Source organism: Xiphophorus hellerii, chromosome 2 (genome assembly GCF_003331165.1).
Source record: "Xiphophorus hellerii strain 12219 chromosome 2, Xiphophorus_hellerii-4.1, whole genome shotgun sequence".
NCBI lineage: Eukaryota > Metazoa > Chordata > Actinopteri > Cyprinodontiformes > Poeciliidae > Xiphophorus > Xiphophorus hellerii.
The window spans coordinates 1,074,069-1,091,053 of record NC_045673.1 but is presented as its reverse complement, the minus strand read 5'-3'; the positions used below and the strand labels follow the sequence as shown (position 1 = coordinate 1,091,053).

Genomic DNA, 16,985 nt, shown 5'->3' with positions numbered 1-16,985 from the left:
AGCAGAAAAATCTACAACTTTAAATGTTCAATTAGCAAATAAATGGTATAAATCTGAGTCACATTTAAAGAAAACGTTAATGGCAGGACAATTAAAACATGATCACTGAACGAAACATTAGAGGATTAAAAATGACATTTCTGTTATCAACTGAAGAAAACGAGTTAAAATGTACAAAATACCCAAAACCACCAATAAAAACACATTTCTGTTCAGATTATTTTAGAGTTGAAACCGCCGAGTTCGGACTGGTCTTTGTCTTCTTTGTGCCGTTAATTAACAGAGAAACTCCAGAGCGTCTCTCTGCAGCAGAATCAGTCACATCTGCCAGAACAGTCCGGCTGCATTCACACCGAGAAAACCTGCAGGTTCATGGACTTAATGCTTCCTGTTCTGCACAAGTTAGTGGAGCTGAAGGTCCAACTTACGGATCCAAATGTCTGTTCAAAACGTGTCTCTATTTCAGCTCCAGCCACGCAGGGAAAGTTTGACCTTGGTGTTTATTTCCTTTAAAGACGTAAAGGTCCAGTGAAACACATTCCTCATAGTTTAGCCTAAAACTGCAGTAAATTTATTTGCAGTAAGAATAAGTTGAGTAAACTTCAACGTTAAAACATAACGCAAAAACGGCAATGTTCATAAATGGATAATCTCCCATTCATTTAAATGATCAGCTGGTTAATGTCATTTGTAATGAGATTTTACTGCAAACTACAAAAATCACAGGGCTTTCACCAAAAATATTTCTATAATATTTCTATAATATATTCAATTCAAAACAGTGCTTTTCTTGTTTTAACCCCATTTAGAAATTTAGCAGAATTTTGCTACTGCAGCAGTAGCTGTAGCTGCAGCAGCAGCGGTAGTTGCAGCAGTAGCTGTAGCTGCAGCAGCAGCAGCGGTAGTTGCAGCAGTAGCAGCGGTAGTTGCAGTAGTAGCTGTAGCTGCAGCAGCAGCGGTAGTTGCAGCAGTAGCAGCAGTCGCTGCAGCAGCAGCAGCGGTAGTTGCAGCAGTAGCAGCAGCGGTAGTTGCAGCAGTAGCAGCAGTAGCTGCAGCGGCAGCAGTCGCTGCAGCAGCAGCAGCAGCTGCTGCAGCGGTAGTTGCAGCAGCAGTGCTGGTCAGCTCTGGCCTGCCACTGAATCCCATTGAGCCTCCAGTTCTGTGTTTGAATTTTTCACTCCAGCCTCGTGAATAAAACGAAGGTTGATTAATTAGCTCCACTGGAATCAACAACGCAAAACAAAAACATCTGTGAGTGATGAATTTCTGTTACATTATTTATGAACTTAGCAATAATCCCCATTTCATAAAGACAAAGAGGGAGAGCTTTACTCTGCATGCGAAGCAGCTGCTTCTGCTCAGAGTTTAGTAAACCTGCAGAATGACTGATACGGTTTGTATGAATCCTAACACCATAAAGCCTGAACCTGAAGTGAACCTGAAGCAAATGTGAAGCAACACCACCGTCACTAACAACACCAGCATCCAGTCAGACTCCAACATCCTCCATCTCCGGCTCGACCTGGAAAATTCATCCTCGCTGCTGCGCTTCCGTCCATTTTGTCGCGGAGAGCCAGCGGCGGACGCCTCCAGCGCCGAGATAAATGAGAAGGAGGGAATCAGAAACTGCTGCAGATCAACTTCCTGCCACGGCTCTGCTGGGACCCTCAGATCTATTCACACCGCTTGGGTCAAAGTTGGTTTTCTAGAAATTAAATCTGCTGAATAACTCCTGCAGGACGAGACTTTATTTTAAAGAAACTTCACCATTTCTACTGACGTTCTTCTTCTTGGACTTGTTTCAGCGTTCAGTTGATCAGCTGCTAATTTATTTGCATAAAATAAGGGAAAAGACTCCCATACCATTTAATTACTGATGCACCAATCAATGGGCCAATAATCAAAGCTGCCCAGTGATCTGTGGACCAATGGAAAGGTCAAATAGTGGAACCAAAAGGATTTCTTCTTCCTCATTCATTAAAAACATCAATATTGAAAACTCCCACTTTGTTAAAAGCATCAGCAGCACTTTGTTTGATGCTGCCTCTGTCTGAACCTGCAGCACTTTCTTCTTTTCTTTTATGGCCAATTAACCGTAACAAAGGCAAAGTTCAGGTGTTACAGTCCTTAGAAAGAAAATCTGTCTGAACCAAAACCAGAATCTGTAATCAGAACTCAAAGAAAAACAGGAACTGGTTATATCCAGTAAAATCTGATCAGTGCGTCACGTTTCTCTAAAACTACAAAACTCACAAATCAGTTTGTGAGTCTCAGGCTGAATTATTCCCACCAGTCTGGATTATTCAGCTTCAATCCAACTCCAGTCCAACACTTATCTTCACTTTGCTAAATATGTTTACCTAAAGCTCCAGGAGTTTCGACAGAACCTGACCATTTTTTTTTAGATTAATCACCAGAATAACTGATAGAAATAACTGATAATCAATAGAATAGTTGATTACTAAAATAATCGTTAGCTGCAGCCGGACTCCTCTTTGTCTGCCTCGGCTGTTTGTCTCTTTCTAATCTCTGCAAACACGACCAGAAAAGGTCGACGTTGAATCGGGTCAGCCGGGTCAAACGCTTCGCCAGTGTCGGGTTTTCATCCCGTCAAGATGAGCCGGTTTAAATCAAAAACAACGAGACAAACGGATCAGATTCAACATGACGACCTGCTGATCAAACAGGTGAGGTCAGAGTTGAACCTTTTCATTAAGTCTGCTCAGGTAATACAGTTATGTATAAATTATGCAATAAACTTAATCTAATATAAAGCAGAAAGCAGGAACAATTGCTGATGGTGCTTTGATCTTCATTTTATTGAATCAGTCCACAGATTAATGTGTTCATAAAACATGTAGCTGCTGATCAGCCCGACACAAAACGCTCCATCATCACCTTTCCACACATTAACGCTGCAGCATCAGCATCAGCATCAGCATCAGCATCAGCATGCCAAACGCCAGATAAATGTTCAGCGTTCAGATATGAGCAAAAACCAAAACTCTGAAACAGACGATCCAGTGAAATGGTTCCGTCCAAAAGGAGAGAATCTGATACCAACGATTAAAACTGTGATGGACTGGAGACTCCACTGGGATAAGAAGATGGATGGAATTTGATTAAAATTCATTTTTTATTCAAAATTACTAAGACAATGAATGAATGAATGAATGAATGAATGAATGAATGAATGAATGAATGGACGGATTCCTCCTGGTCCACTCCAGTCTGTTTTACAAGGCATTAATGCTGCATTATGTAACTTTTATTTTAAAAAATCTGTTTTTTACATATTTGTTAAAACTATTTAATGACAGTTTATAAAAGAGATGTGAAAAAAAATCAAGTACAAAAATAATCAAAGTGACATTTGCATAAAAAATCCCTTAAAATCTCAATAAATAGACTTTGAGTTTTACACCTGATTGCTCAAAGCTCACCGTGAAGAAAACTAGTTAAAAACATCTTAGAGAATCACAACTTACATTGAGAAGTGATCCAGAAATATCATGGTACACACACACACACACACCCCCCCACACACACACACACATGCCTGCAGACTGCCACAGACTCCTTGGCCTCCTCAGGGTGAATGAATGAACCACCACATCACTCAGCTTTCCACCACAATTAGCAAAGCAGCTCCTCATTATTCAGATAAAATCTTAATTGACCTTCGCAGCTCAGAGTCATTTTCTCTTAGATTCCTTTAAGTCTGGAGCTTTTTGCTGAAATAATTTCTGCTTTACAATCCGACTGTAACATAAAGAAACACATTTAGAGGTCAGGATTTAAAGAGTTAATTAGATGTTTAAAGTTTCAGCTGACGGACTCTTTAATCAGAACATGGGTCCAAACCCACAGAGCAGAACCGATCCCTGTCAGCTCTAGTAAAAAACAAGCAAATTGATTTTAAGGTGAAATTTTCTCTTCATCGCCTTTTTCTTCAAGAAACTTTATTGATCAAATATGAAGTACAGAACAGAATTCACAGTGATTCATGGTGGGAACAACATGGCTACATGTAGCGCTTTAGCATTAGCTTCAGCTAAATACCATGCTGGCTAATGCTGGTGTAGCACATTAGCCTTAGCTGACCTAACGCTTATGGTTAGTGCTTTAGGGTTAGCGGAGCTACACTGTAACAAATTGCTGTATAAAAACGGCCAAAACTGAACAGTATCATACTGTTTCTATTGAAAACGGTACTGCACCGTGAAAAACAATGCATTCTGGGCAATTATTACTGTTTTTAATAAAATACTGTAATATACTGTGAGTAGCATTGCATTTTGGGAATGATGTTAGATTCAACGGCAAGGAGGCTCTTCAAACAGAACGCTACTGTATTTCTCAAGAAGTCACGTCGTTGTGACATGTGGAAGCAACCTCTAGAATTTTCTTTACAAGGACTATCCATTTGAATCCTGCATTTTATGAGCCAATCCGGTAAGTTGGAGCATAATTTATTTGTCAGATGATGTTGTCATACAGTTGTCATTTTTAAGCAGACTGTAGCTGTTTGAAAGTTAGCTTAGTTAATCTGTCATGCTGTAATAAGGAAGCTAGCATAACATTATTTGATATATCTTGACCCTGACTCCTTAAGCATCATATGCTAATCTGAAATTACTGCATTTTCAGGCACTTTCTTGATATCAACCCTGAAAGAGGGACCAAGGCCAGCTGTGGCAAGATCGTCTCCAAGAGGACAGGAAAAACTGTTCAAAAGAAGTCAGTCACTGTCAACCCCTGTGTTTCAACTCTGCTAAAAAACCTCACGGACTTTGAGTGGAATTTCATATAGGTTAGTGAGAACTTTCTAACCAGGCTATAGATATTGTTACCCCTCCGCGCACAAACAAACAAACAAACAAACAAACAAAAAACTATACAGGCATGAAGGCAACTTATCCCTGAACAGGAGTGTTCTTGAGAGATTTTTTTTTGGTTTAAAGGTCAGCATAATCTTAGACATCTCTTTTAATTTATAGCATAAATTTTGTTAAGGCTCCCACTTTCTGTTCTTCAGATGTAATTTGTAATTTTGACTGTACAGGCACAATGTTTAACTTATCTTGGCAGTATGTTGTCAAATATTGTTTCATTGTTTTATCATTTGAAGTTGGAGCTCTGATTTTGCCCTAAAGGAAATTCAAGTCTAAATGTTTCATTTAAATTTTTATCAAACTAAAATTTGCAATTTTTTTCTATGCTTTAGATTGAAAGTTAAATGTTTCATTTGTTTTATGTTGCATCATATTGTTCCTCACTTCCACTAAAAGTAGTGTTTTGTATTGAGAAAGTAGTGTGCTGAGTTGTACAATGCATTATTTCATAATTTCTTTCATACTAATTTTATTTCAGACTAATCAAAAGGCCACAATTCATGCTTTATTCAAAAACTCTTTAAATCAGTTATTAAGAAATGTATTTTACAAAATAGATGGTGATTTTCTTACTGTTTTTCCAGAATACGACTTACTTTGGACAGTTTACCCTCAACATTCTTGTAGAAAAGGTTTAGGTTTAAGGCGCACATACGTTGTCGTTTCAAAACCTTCTTCTTTATTATGTGGCCACTAAAGACTGTGTATGAGTCAATGTTTGAGTTGGTTCTTTTTTTTCCAAAATAAATGTTGGTTGACATGATGGAACTTACATTTTCTAAGTGTTTTTTTTATGTTTCTATTTTGTATTGGAAATTTACAGTAGTAATCTGTATGTGAATTCAACAGTAATGATACCATAGAAAAACTGTAATATACTGGCAACACAGCTGCCAGTAGTCTACTGTAAATCTGATAAAAACAGAAATGTGCTGTAATCAAAAGATTTCTTTTGTGACAGTAATATACTGTAAAGTTGATTACAGTAAGGGTACTGTATAATTAACAGTAAAATGCTGGCAACCCTGCTGCCAGCATTTTACTGTAAAAATACAGGGCAATTTGTTACAGTGTAGCCTTTCAGCTAGCAGCGCCCTCTGGGTGCAGAATAAAGCAATCTGAGCGGACCGACCCGGATCAGAACAGCTGTTCAGAGGTTCTGTGTATGAGCAGGGAGCGGACCCACCCGGATCAGAACCGCTGTTCAGAGGTTCTGTGTATGAGCAGGGAGTGGACCCACCCGGATCAGAACCGCTGTCCTCCGTATTTCCTCCTGATCTGCAGCCTGATCGCTGCTCAGAATGCTGTCTGAGTTTGGTGTGAGTCCTGCAGAGCAGCTTACTGACATGCTGGAGACAAATCAGAGGTTGTGCAAGATGAGTGTCTCCCGGCTGCCCAGGGCAGAGAGTCACCTCTCCAATTAGTCCAGCAACAGAACCGGGCCCTGCTGATCCGTCCTCACTTCCTCTCTGAACCTTTCTGACTTCCTGCTTCATGACAGGTTTCAGTTGTAACTTGAAATGTTAACATCTCAAACTTAAAGTCCATCTTAAAACTTAAGACACTACAAAGAGTTTCTACCAACAATAACTTTGTGTGGTCTGTTCCTCCCTCACTGGTCTGGCTAAAACCTTCCAGTAGCTGATTCTCCTTTCAGGCGAGGTGCGCTGGGTCTGTCAGCTAGGCGCAGCTTTCCTCCTAATGAGCGAGCCTGCGGTGTTTTAAAGCTTTCCTGCCTGGTTTTCCTCTGATCAGGGCCGATCAGAGCAGATCAGAAGCAGGAGAGGAGAACGCTGAGGCCAAACTCATCTCACTTCCACAGAGACGAAATAATGAGCAGCAAACCTGCTGGATCGGCTGGCTTAACTTTACCAACTCTACAGCGCCAGCACGACTTATTACTGCTTTAAAACAACAATCAATAACTTTACATGTTTATTAGAAAGTCAATCAATGGAAAATGGAAAACTGATCAATATTTTGCTGAAGGTGAAAACAAGAAAGGAAGTGACGTAATGAAACGAAGCCATTAAACAAAAAACACATTTTATCTACAGCATGAAATGTTTATTAAATCCGTTTCTATTAAACATTTAAAGTTGATCAATCTTTACTAAATTACACTGAAAGAAGGTTCATCCAATCAGCTGCAGCAAAGCAGAGCTGATTGTTTTTATACCTGAACCTGCAGGTTCAGGTATAAAAACAAACTAAAGTTCTGCTTTGGTCTCCAAGAACCAACCAGGCTGCAATAAGCAAGAAATAAAATCATCACATAATAGACAATAACTTCCATTTGCACAGTTTTTGATTTTTGGACGGTAAAAGTTTTCAACTAAACCGTTTTCGTTACAGAAGCTTCAAATTCATTGTGTTGTTTAGTTTAGTTTATTTATTCTGGATGATTTAAATGTCTTTCAGTTCAGTTAAATGTTCATTAGAATGTGTTTCTCCATGACTTCACCACTAACATTAAATTACTTTATAATGGTTTTAACAGCGCGTCGCAGAGAGAGCGCCCCCTGTCTGCAAACAGCCTCCATGAACGTTTTCAGTCCCATCCAGGAGTTTTCAGCCATCTGATCATCTTTGGAGTTATTTAGCAAAGAATCATAAAAATACCCATAATTCCTCAGTGACGGATAAATTCATGTCGCCTGCAGATACAAAAACTAGATAGTGAAAGTGGACTAGTTAAAGTAAAACAACATTTCTGCATAAAAAAAAAATCATAAACTTCTGACCAATCACAGCCCGCCTCTCGGCGCTCTGGACCGCAGATTATTGGCTCCGCCCACAGGCGGTGTTCAGTTTTCATTTTTACAGACACGGTGCAGACGGTTTCCACTGCCTGTATTAATGCATGTCAAGGAATATTTGCTTTGAACTATTAAAATAAGCTTATAAATCAACCATATAAAGGATTTCATGGAGCGGCTGAAGCCTCTGACCTCCACGAACACCGACGCTCCGCCGGATCCCTGAACATTTGTGTCGCTGCGTTATTAATGTCCTCCAGTTAGCTTCATCATGTAGCCATGTGTTATATAACAGATCAGCTGAAGCTCCTGAAATAACTCATTAAACGCAGAGTTTTGTTTTTGTTCAGACCTAAAGGCCACCAGTCTTCCTGCGCCTTATCAAACACCCAGCAGGCGAAACACTGACTCATGAAAACAACCTTGCCCATTTGAAAGGTAATTATAAAACTTAACTTTATATTAGAAAAGTGTTTTGCTTCTCTTCTGGGAGTCTGTGTGAACGCCAGCGAGTGGAACGATTATCTGAACAAACACTCCCTGTGAGCCGTTGTTTTGCTGCTTCACCTTCCCGGCTTCATTTGACTTGCTAATGAAACGTTCAGCTATCAGGAGCTTTAATTAAAAACAGAGCCTTCAGTTTGCTGCTTGGTCTCTGATTCGTCCATCGCTCTGCTCATCATGTTCTCTAAACCGGACCCAAACCCGTCCGGACCGGGACCGGCAGGTGGAGCGGTCCGATAGAACGGCTGATCCTCGATTCTTCCTCTCATTTAAAAACTTCCCTCACAAACGTTGGATAATCTCACGGCCTCGTCGTTCTGCTCCTCACGCTGCTGCAGCTGAAGAGTTTAGGCTCTAACTAAAACTGAGCTTTTCTTTTTCACTTTCTTTACCTTCGATTCCGATATCTGAGGTTTAGTTTGAACTGACTTAAAACTTTTACTTATTTAAACATGAATGTGCTGAACTATAAATGTTTTTGTATGTATTACAGCTCACTTAGTGATACAAAATTAAACTAATTTGGTGTCAATCAACTCTGCTACTTTTTGCTGCAAAACTGTTCACGGACCAAATTTGTTAGAGTTGGATAATGTAGGGGAGCTGGTTGACCTATTGACCTTTCATCTTTCATTCATATCTTCAAAGCAAAAGCAGCAAAAATGAAGCTTTATTTATAAGACAGGACAGCTAATGTGGCCCCCAGACCGCAGGCGGTCCCCCGGCGGCTCCCGGCGGCCCCCAGACCGCAGGCGGTCCCCCGGCGGCTCCCGGCGGCCCCCAGACCGCAAGAAGCCTGTGGAAGTCGTAGCAAAGTCGGAACGGTGAGTCGGCTCAGAGAGCCAGAAACAGAGAGAGATCTTTCAGGATCTGCAGCCACTCAGCTTCAGTCGGCGCTAAGGAGAACCATTTGGACCGCTGTGTGTGTGTGTGGGGGGGGCGTATGTGTGTGTGTGGGGGGGCGTGTGTGTGTTTGTGGGGGGGGGGGCGTGTGTGTGTGTTTGCTTGCTACATATAGAGGACAATTTTTACAATATTTACAAAGGTCATTTGTGGAGAGTGAGGACGTTTTTCCCATCCTCACTTTCTTTACACTCTACCAGTTAGATTTAGAGGTAAGGTGTAAATTAAGCTGGTGGTCTGCAGGCGCCCCCTTGTGGCCAGTACTGCATCGACCGTTTATATGAAGTGACATGAGCTCAAAGTTTACAGCTAGCTTACCAAAGGATTGTGTTTAGAAATACTAACATGAGCGACTAAAGGCCGGTCACTCAAAGGAAACGATGAAGATATCGGTGAAAGAAAACGACTTCAGGATCTTCATGATCAGAGGAATTCATATCATGTCAGAAAATGAACAGTTTTCAGTTTCTCAGAGCGAGTTGCTCCACTTTTATTGTTTTTAGAATACTATTAAAATACATCAGATGCCACAGACATGCAGATGTAGGCCGGCTGTGCTGAGTGCAATTTGACGGTGAGCAGCGCTGAGCCCCGCGCTGATTAACTGCATCTTAACAACTAAAACTAAGTAATTATTCTCATCGGGCTTTCTGTCAAAGCTACTCAAGTCAATTTTTCTTTCATTATGCTTCTAAATTATAAAAAGGCCTAAAATGTTATTATTGCACATGTTGCACAGTGAAGAATTTCTTCGATTTTTATGTTTTCTATCATTGAAAAGCTGAGAATCATTTTCAGAATCTGTAAATAACTCAAAAAGTTGTTGTTGGTTTTATCGTGACCAACAGCCCCGCCCTTGTCACTGGATGAACATGGAAGACAAAAACATGAGGCTAATATTTTCAGATGGATGGACAGAATATTGCATCTTTTCTGCTCCTCTTCCATATTTTCTATGATAATTTCTCCACAAGAAATGTGGAGAAAAGGACTGATAGATCTTCAGAGATCAGACTCGACTTATTATTCTACTCACCACAAAAAAACAAAGAGAAAAATGCATCAGAGTGAGATTTAGCATAAATATGCATCAATGCTGAGTAATTTTTCAGCTCCTCGCAGATGAAGCAAAACTCTCTCGAACCGGATTTAAATACGATCCCAGCTTCCTCCACAGACCAAACGTAAAAACCCAATTTATGTTTTTAATAAGGCCGATCATGTGTTACCAGCTTCCATCACTCAGATTGTTCCTGTAGGCGCCAACCTGATAAAACCTGACATGAATTTCCTGATTTGTTTCATATCTGTAAAATAAAACATAAAGTCTGCTGCAGTAAAACTGAAGCTCTTTCCTGACTCTTTGATTTTTCCATGATGTCACACAGGAACCCAGAAAGTTTGATGTGTTGCCTTAAAATACGTCCCCAGGTTTTCCTCCTATTAACCAAAATGATGCAAATGAACCAATCAGAACCCTGCAAACCCATGACATCATCATCTTGTGTCTCTGCTCCGTCTTTTCAAACCTCCAGTCGGTTCTGCCAGAGGTTTCTTCGTGCTACAAGAAGTTTTTCCTCTCCACTGTCGCCACATGCATGCTCGGTATGGGGCTGGAAAGTCAACAACTCAACAAAAGACATTGTCTGCTGTCGCCCCCTGCTGGTTCAGGAGGAGTGAATGCAGCTAGTCAACGACTAGAAGCTCTACTGGGTTTCCTTAGATAAAAACTTTTCAAAATAGTTAAAATAATTGATAACTTGAATTGAAATGTCGTTTTTTTTGTCAAAGTGCCTCAAGACAACATTTGTTGTGAACTGAAATCAATACAACATAAAACTGATCCCACTTGTTTTGTTCTGCTGTATATTTATTATAAATAAACATTGTTTTGTTACAGTTTTACTAATAAAGTTTCACACAGTGGATGTTTACAGGAGTGTATTTTATAATCACTATAATTAACATTTGTGTAAAAATAATGAATAAATAAAACTGTCAGCCACGTGCTGCCTGTGTAAACTGTTCACATAGCGCCCTCTCCTGGCCAGCTGTAGGACTGCAGCCTTTACTCTCAATATGAACAGAATATTTCAGAGACCATAATTTGATTTTCCAAACAGAAAAGACTTTTGGCCCAGTTCTGAAACACTTTAATCATTCTGTTTAATCAGACTTTTGATTTTAACATATTTAAACTCTTCCTTCGATTTGAGGTTTCAAAGAATAAATAAATAATAAACTTCAGGATTTCACAAATCATCTAATACAAAAATTACTAAAGTCTCTGGAAATAAATAACAGGAATAATTACTGAATTAGAAACCAGTTCAGTTTTTAAGTCATACTGGGCAAAAATTACACAAAAACTGGAAATTATATTCTGAGAAAATAAGTATTGTTTTCTTTTCAACGTAGCAAAAAGCAGCAGACTCACCTTAACCCTAAACCACAAGCCTTTAAAAAGCTACCAGACAATTTAAGGAGTTGTTTTACTACAACTAATTATTATTTTAGAAATTGATTATTCTTATGATTTATCAATTATTCAGATAAAAAAAATCACATTCTGCTGATTTTCATTTAACCACTCGTGCTGTTTTCAACAATACAGTATTAGAAACACATTAGAAGACAATAAATTAAATTGTTTTTTTAAATAATAAAATAAACATTTTAAGCCTTCTTTGAGCATTTGCTCGATGATTTAGCAAAGACGAATCTGCAGTCAGAAAACGGCCTTTTTTAGAGTCTGTAACCTGCAGTGAGTAATCAATTATTAGTTGACGATTATTTCAATAGTCGATTAAACTGATTAATGGTGATGGTTCTATTTACTACCCTGTACTTTTTAATAATTTCTGTGACTCAGAAACATGTAGAGTTTGCTGAAGTGAGACCTCTTGTTTCTACACCAGCTTTGTTATTCTGATATAATTTTCTTTCTGATGAGTTTGTTGTTGCATTTAAGGAGAAATTCAGTAAATACAGAATATTGTCACTGGAAGTCATTTTGACCCTGTTCTAATAATATATACAGGACTTCCTGTGAATATTGGTATTATATTGAAAGAATTGATTTTCAAAATTGTTCAGAATTTTGAATTTATGTTATTCGATTGTGTAAATATTTTTTGTTAGTCTTTAAAATACCAGGATATACACACAACCCTTTATTATTTGTCTGGTGATGTAATTTTAAACATCAAATGAAATCTTACTCAGTACTTGAGTCGCCTTCTTACCAAAAAACATTTTGCTCAGTCATTTCTTGAACAGATTCTTTCCAAAATTTGTGCCTATTGAAAAATTAAAACGCTGATATTTTCATCAGTCAGTGAACGCCTCCTGATCTCCCTGGACAGACTGGGAAAACCAGACTGGTCAGGGGAAAAGCAGACTGGTCAGGGGAAAAGCAGACTGGTCAGGGGAAAACCAGACTGGTCAGGGGAAAAGCAGACTGGTCAGGGGAAAAGCAGGCCGAGGACACCGTGAAGTGATCTGTAGTTTATAAACGATCTGTAGTTTATAAACAATATGTAGTTTATAAATTATCTGTAGTTTATAAATTATCTGTATTTTATAAACTACAGATAATTTCTAAACGATCTGTAGTTTATAAACAATCTCTAGTTTATAAACAATCTACAGTTTATAAACGATCTGTAGTTTATAAACAATCTCTAGTTTATAAACAATCTACAGTTTATAAACGATCTGTAGTTTATAAACAATCTGTAGTTTATAAACAATCTGTAGTTTATAAACGATCTGTAGTTTATAAACAATCTACAGTTTATAAACGATCTGTAGTTTATAAACGATCTGTAGTTTATAAACGATCTGTAGTTTATAAACGATCTGTAGTTTATAAACGATCTGTAGTTTATAAACGATCTGTAGTTTATAAATGATCTGTAGTTTATAAACAATCTGTAGTTTGTGTTTTTGCGGTGATCTGTGGTGTCAAAGCGTCTTCCTGTGGTCGTACCTGTGAGCCGGTGCTGCTTGGTGCTGACCCGGTTGGAGCTGTGGACGGAGCAGCAGAGGTGCAGCATGGCGAACATGGTGAGGATCATCACCACGCTCTGAAGCAGCAGCGTCACCTCGAACTGCTTCCCTATCCTGCAACAGAAACACGTCATAACCGAGCTGCAGAGTCATATGGAGGTTTTATCGGTTTTAATAATTTCTCTGCTCTACCAGAAGAATATCCGCAGGATGTTGGCTACGAGCAGAACCAGGCAGACCCTGGTGGAGAAGCCCTCGGTGTTGCTGCTCCTCTGGATCTCCTGGTACTGCGGGACGTAGGGCAGGGCGCCGCCGAACACCATGACGACGGACGCCAGCAGGGACAGCAGCGTCCAGGAACCGTCTGCGCCCTCCGCCTGGATGAACACCTCGGCCTCCATCGCTCCGATCGGCGCTCAGCGCGTCCAGAGGTCCTGAAGGAGGAACGAAGGTTTAATATTCACACTGAGGAGATTCCAGATGTTCTTCCTAACTGATGTGGAATGAACAAACTGGATTAAATACATTAAACAGGTTCAATTTAAACAGGCTGATTTATTGATTTTAAAAGAAATAGAGAAATAGAAAAACCACTGTTGCAACCGCAGCTTCTGTTTGTGAGCATAAAGTTAATCTAGAAAACATGCTTTATTTGAGAGCTTTTGAGTTGGGCTGGTCATTTATCGTTTTATTATTTATCGTGATAAGAATTTGTCATGATAAATTCCAGTTAATGGTTTTAAAACCCCTAAAAGCTCTCTGTATTGTCAGGTTTATAAGTTTTACTATTTTCTCCATTGTTTGTTTATAGAGTATCAATAAATATCAATAGTTTGAAAATAAGATTGACTGCATTGACTGTGTGCAGTTTAGTGGCACAAATCACACTTGTTCATATGACTAATGTCCTAAAGAAACATATTACAAATGATTTTGTTTTTCAAGGAGCGTCTATGACTGAGTTACATAAAAACTATAAATCTTATTGTTGATAAATAGATGAGGTCAGTAATTAATGAATCACATCCTTAATCGACAAAATAAGCAACATTTAATTCAAAAACCATTTTGCTGCTATTTGAATAAACAGACATGAGCTGAACATAAAAGATGTTTACAGGTTTAATCATATAACCATCAGATTGGATCAAAGTGTTTTTCAGTGGAATTAATTACTCTAAAAATCCAGAAACATTCTGTCTTTGGTTTGTTTCTCAGCAGCGTGAAATAATTATTAATTAAATTGAACAAACAGCATCTACCTGCATTTACGGCTTGATAGGAAGTCAGTTAAACCACATGAATAAAATAAAATTTCTGAAATGATAGCCGTTCACTGTATTTCTAAAAAATACCAACATTTTCCTAAAACAAGCCCAACAAATGATCCTTTCATCCTACTTTTTATTTATGTCTATCTGTCAGCATGATTTCTTAAAGTGTCATTTACATTTCTATTAATACTTATTGAAACTCACCATTCAAGGATTCAAGACAATCAAACAATATTCTACTAAAAGCACAACAGGAAACGGCATAAATCATATTTTACATTTCTTTTGCTTATATTCAGCCTCACTGACTGCTCAGCCATTTTCCTACTCACGTCTATTTCTGCTAGCTTTTTTCAGGTTCCCGGCGGACGTTTAAAAAAGTCGCAGTTGTTTTCCGTTTCTAGGCAACCGTGACGTCAGCGCCTGGCGGCAGCGACATTCCGTGGCGGGTCGGGATTCGAACGTCCCGCCATGACAGTTTTACTGACCTCAACATTTCCTGTGTCTCAGCAACGTTTAGATGACCAAGCAGAACCACTGAAACGGGCCAAGCAGAACCACTGAAACGGGCCAAGCAGAACCACTGAAACGGGCCACGCCCAGCCACTGAAACGGGCCAAGCAGAACCACTGAAACGGGCCACGCAGAACCACTGAAACGGGCCACGCCCAGCCGTAAACCCCGCACGTTTTACATCTTAACTAACAGCGAAACCAAGCTAACTTTTGAAGTTAGCGCCCACATGCGCCAGGAGTTACATGGAAAACTTTAAGCTTACTGTGAAATGTATTTATCCCAAGCCGACAGCGGGGTGAGCATCAGGTTCCGTTTATTCTGTTTTATCCACCAGGTTTAAATCCATATTTATCATCATCTCCCTCCACAATTCAGTTCCTCTAAAATGGTTTTAGCCTCTTCAGAATCAGTCCATAAATCCGTCCCGTTTTTGATGTATTTTGCCTCCCTCTCCCACTGAGCTCCCATATTAGTATTTTCCCATAAATATCCTGTATTGTGCCCCCCTTCCTCCTCCTCCTCCTCCTCACGTTAGCTTCTCTCTCTCCCCGGGTTTAAGGTAGTCTAATAGCCGTTACGTTACTCCCCCGCTAGTAACCCAACATCTGGGCAGCAGAGACAGTAACTTGTCCTGGATGACATCATCAGTTGCTCTGCTAATCCACCTCCTTTGCATTTGCCGCTTCTCTTTGAGTCTCAGATTGACAGACGAAGTTGAGGATGAAGACGGATGGAAGAGATTTGACCAAACTCCTCTGGGATTTTGGTCAAAGTTTACGTATCTTTCAGCTTTTAGATAAAAATCAGCTGTTCCCAGTTGCAAAAACAATAGCTAGTTGCCATGGTGACGCATCAAACGTCATCAAATTTGATAGCATTATTTATGATTCAGCAGCAATATGGCAGAGTGAAAATGAAGAGCTGGAAACAGAAGTTAAAGATCTGGAAAAGGAGAAAGGATGAACTAACATGGAGTCCAGGGAACGGCCAGGAGACCAACAGTCAGTGAAGGCAGCATCATGGGCGGGTCGGTGGGGGGTCTGGGTTGGAGGGGTCAGATAAGAAGCAGGGTCTCCTCCTATAACAGACTCCAGCTGCTTCACATCGCAGGGTTTAGCTTCGCTCCGTGTTTCTCTGTTAATGGGTTTTATTCCATGAATAAGTTGCTGTTTAGAAGCTGAGCTCAGATTCTGTGAAAGGACAGGAGGAAACCTGAGCGGGCCTGGCCTGCACTGCCGGATTATTTTAGGTTTCAACATCAGCCTGCAGATATGAAGGGCTAACTGCGGCTCCAGGCTGAATCCAATAAAAATCTGCTTTAACCGCCCTGGACGGAAACATCAAGGCTTCGTGGTTTTATTTTACCTCTAAAGTTATGGAGAACTTTAATGTGCGGCTGTAAAGAGGAAGATTTGAAAAGATAACGACACAAAGCTGCAGCGTGGATTTAAATCACCGAGTTTAGAAAGTTAAATATTAGACAGGAGTTGAACAGCCCGGTTGGTCCCAGCTGCGGAGCTGAACTGGACCGATCAGAACAGGCTGGATCAGGTAACCAAAGCATAGTTTAAAGGGGAAGGGCCAACATGCCCGAACCTCTTCCAACACAGAACCAACAGACACCAAAACACGAACATCAAATTATTTCTTATTACTCGGGTCAACCGGGTCAGAAATCCTCTGCAGTTATCAGAATTTCTCCAAACTGCAGAATATTGTGGGAACTTTGAGTCAGCAGCTCCACTCACCTTCCTGCTCATCCACCTTCCTGCGGTCTGGAACCACCGAACCGGATCCTGTCTGCTGCTCCAAATCTCAACTCTCAAACCTGAGTGGCGAGCGCGCGACCCGACGCACACAGGCGCGCGCACACACGGTCATCGCTCCGAAAAGTTTTTAATCTTTTAATTTCTCGATCTGAAATAATTTTTGAAGCAGTTTGTAGGAGGAGAGATTGAAATAAGAATAAACACCTTAATTACAGGATGTTCCTCAGGCTGGAGGGATCAACAAAACCAGAGGAATCATGTTTTCTTTCCAAATCTCCGTCTTAAACACAGACATACACGAATAGATCCCGCCAACTGGCAGCCATATTGTGAGTGGCAGTTTTGTAGACATAT

General features: G+C 39.9%; 1 protein-coding gene across 5 annotated transcripts in view; it reads right to left on the bottom strand.

Annotated features, from left to right (window-relative positions):
* LOC116710061 (solute carrier family 66 member 2) overlaps positions 1-16,890 on the bottom strand; it is a 32,386-nt gene extending 15,496 nt beyond the window's left edge. Inside the window, exons 1-3 of one of the 5 annotated variants that reach the window (XM_032548894.1) lie at positions 16,611-16,890; positions 13,265-13,565; positions 13,053-13,186 (exon numbers count right to left, since the gene is read on the bottom strand). In XM_032548894.1, the coding sequence (XP_032404785.1) occupies positions 13,053-13,186; positions 13,265-13,473 (343 nt within the window). In that variant the 5' untranslated portion in view covers positions 13,474-13,565; positions 16,611-16,890. Of the gene's footprint in view, positions 1-13,052; positions 13,187-13,264; positions 13,566-14,678; positions 15,017-16,610 lie in introns of those variants that run through there. The other 4 variants (XM_032548862.1, XM_032548868.1, XM_032548884.1 and 1 more) reach the window with 4 other exon arrangements.
* Positions 16,891-16,985: the final 95 nt, after the last annotated feature.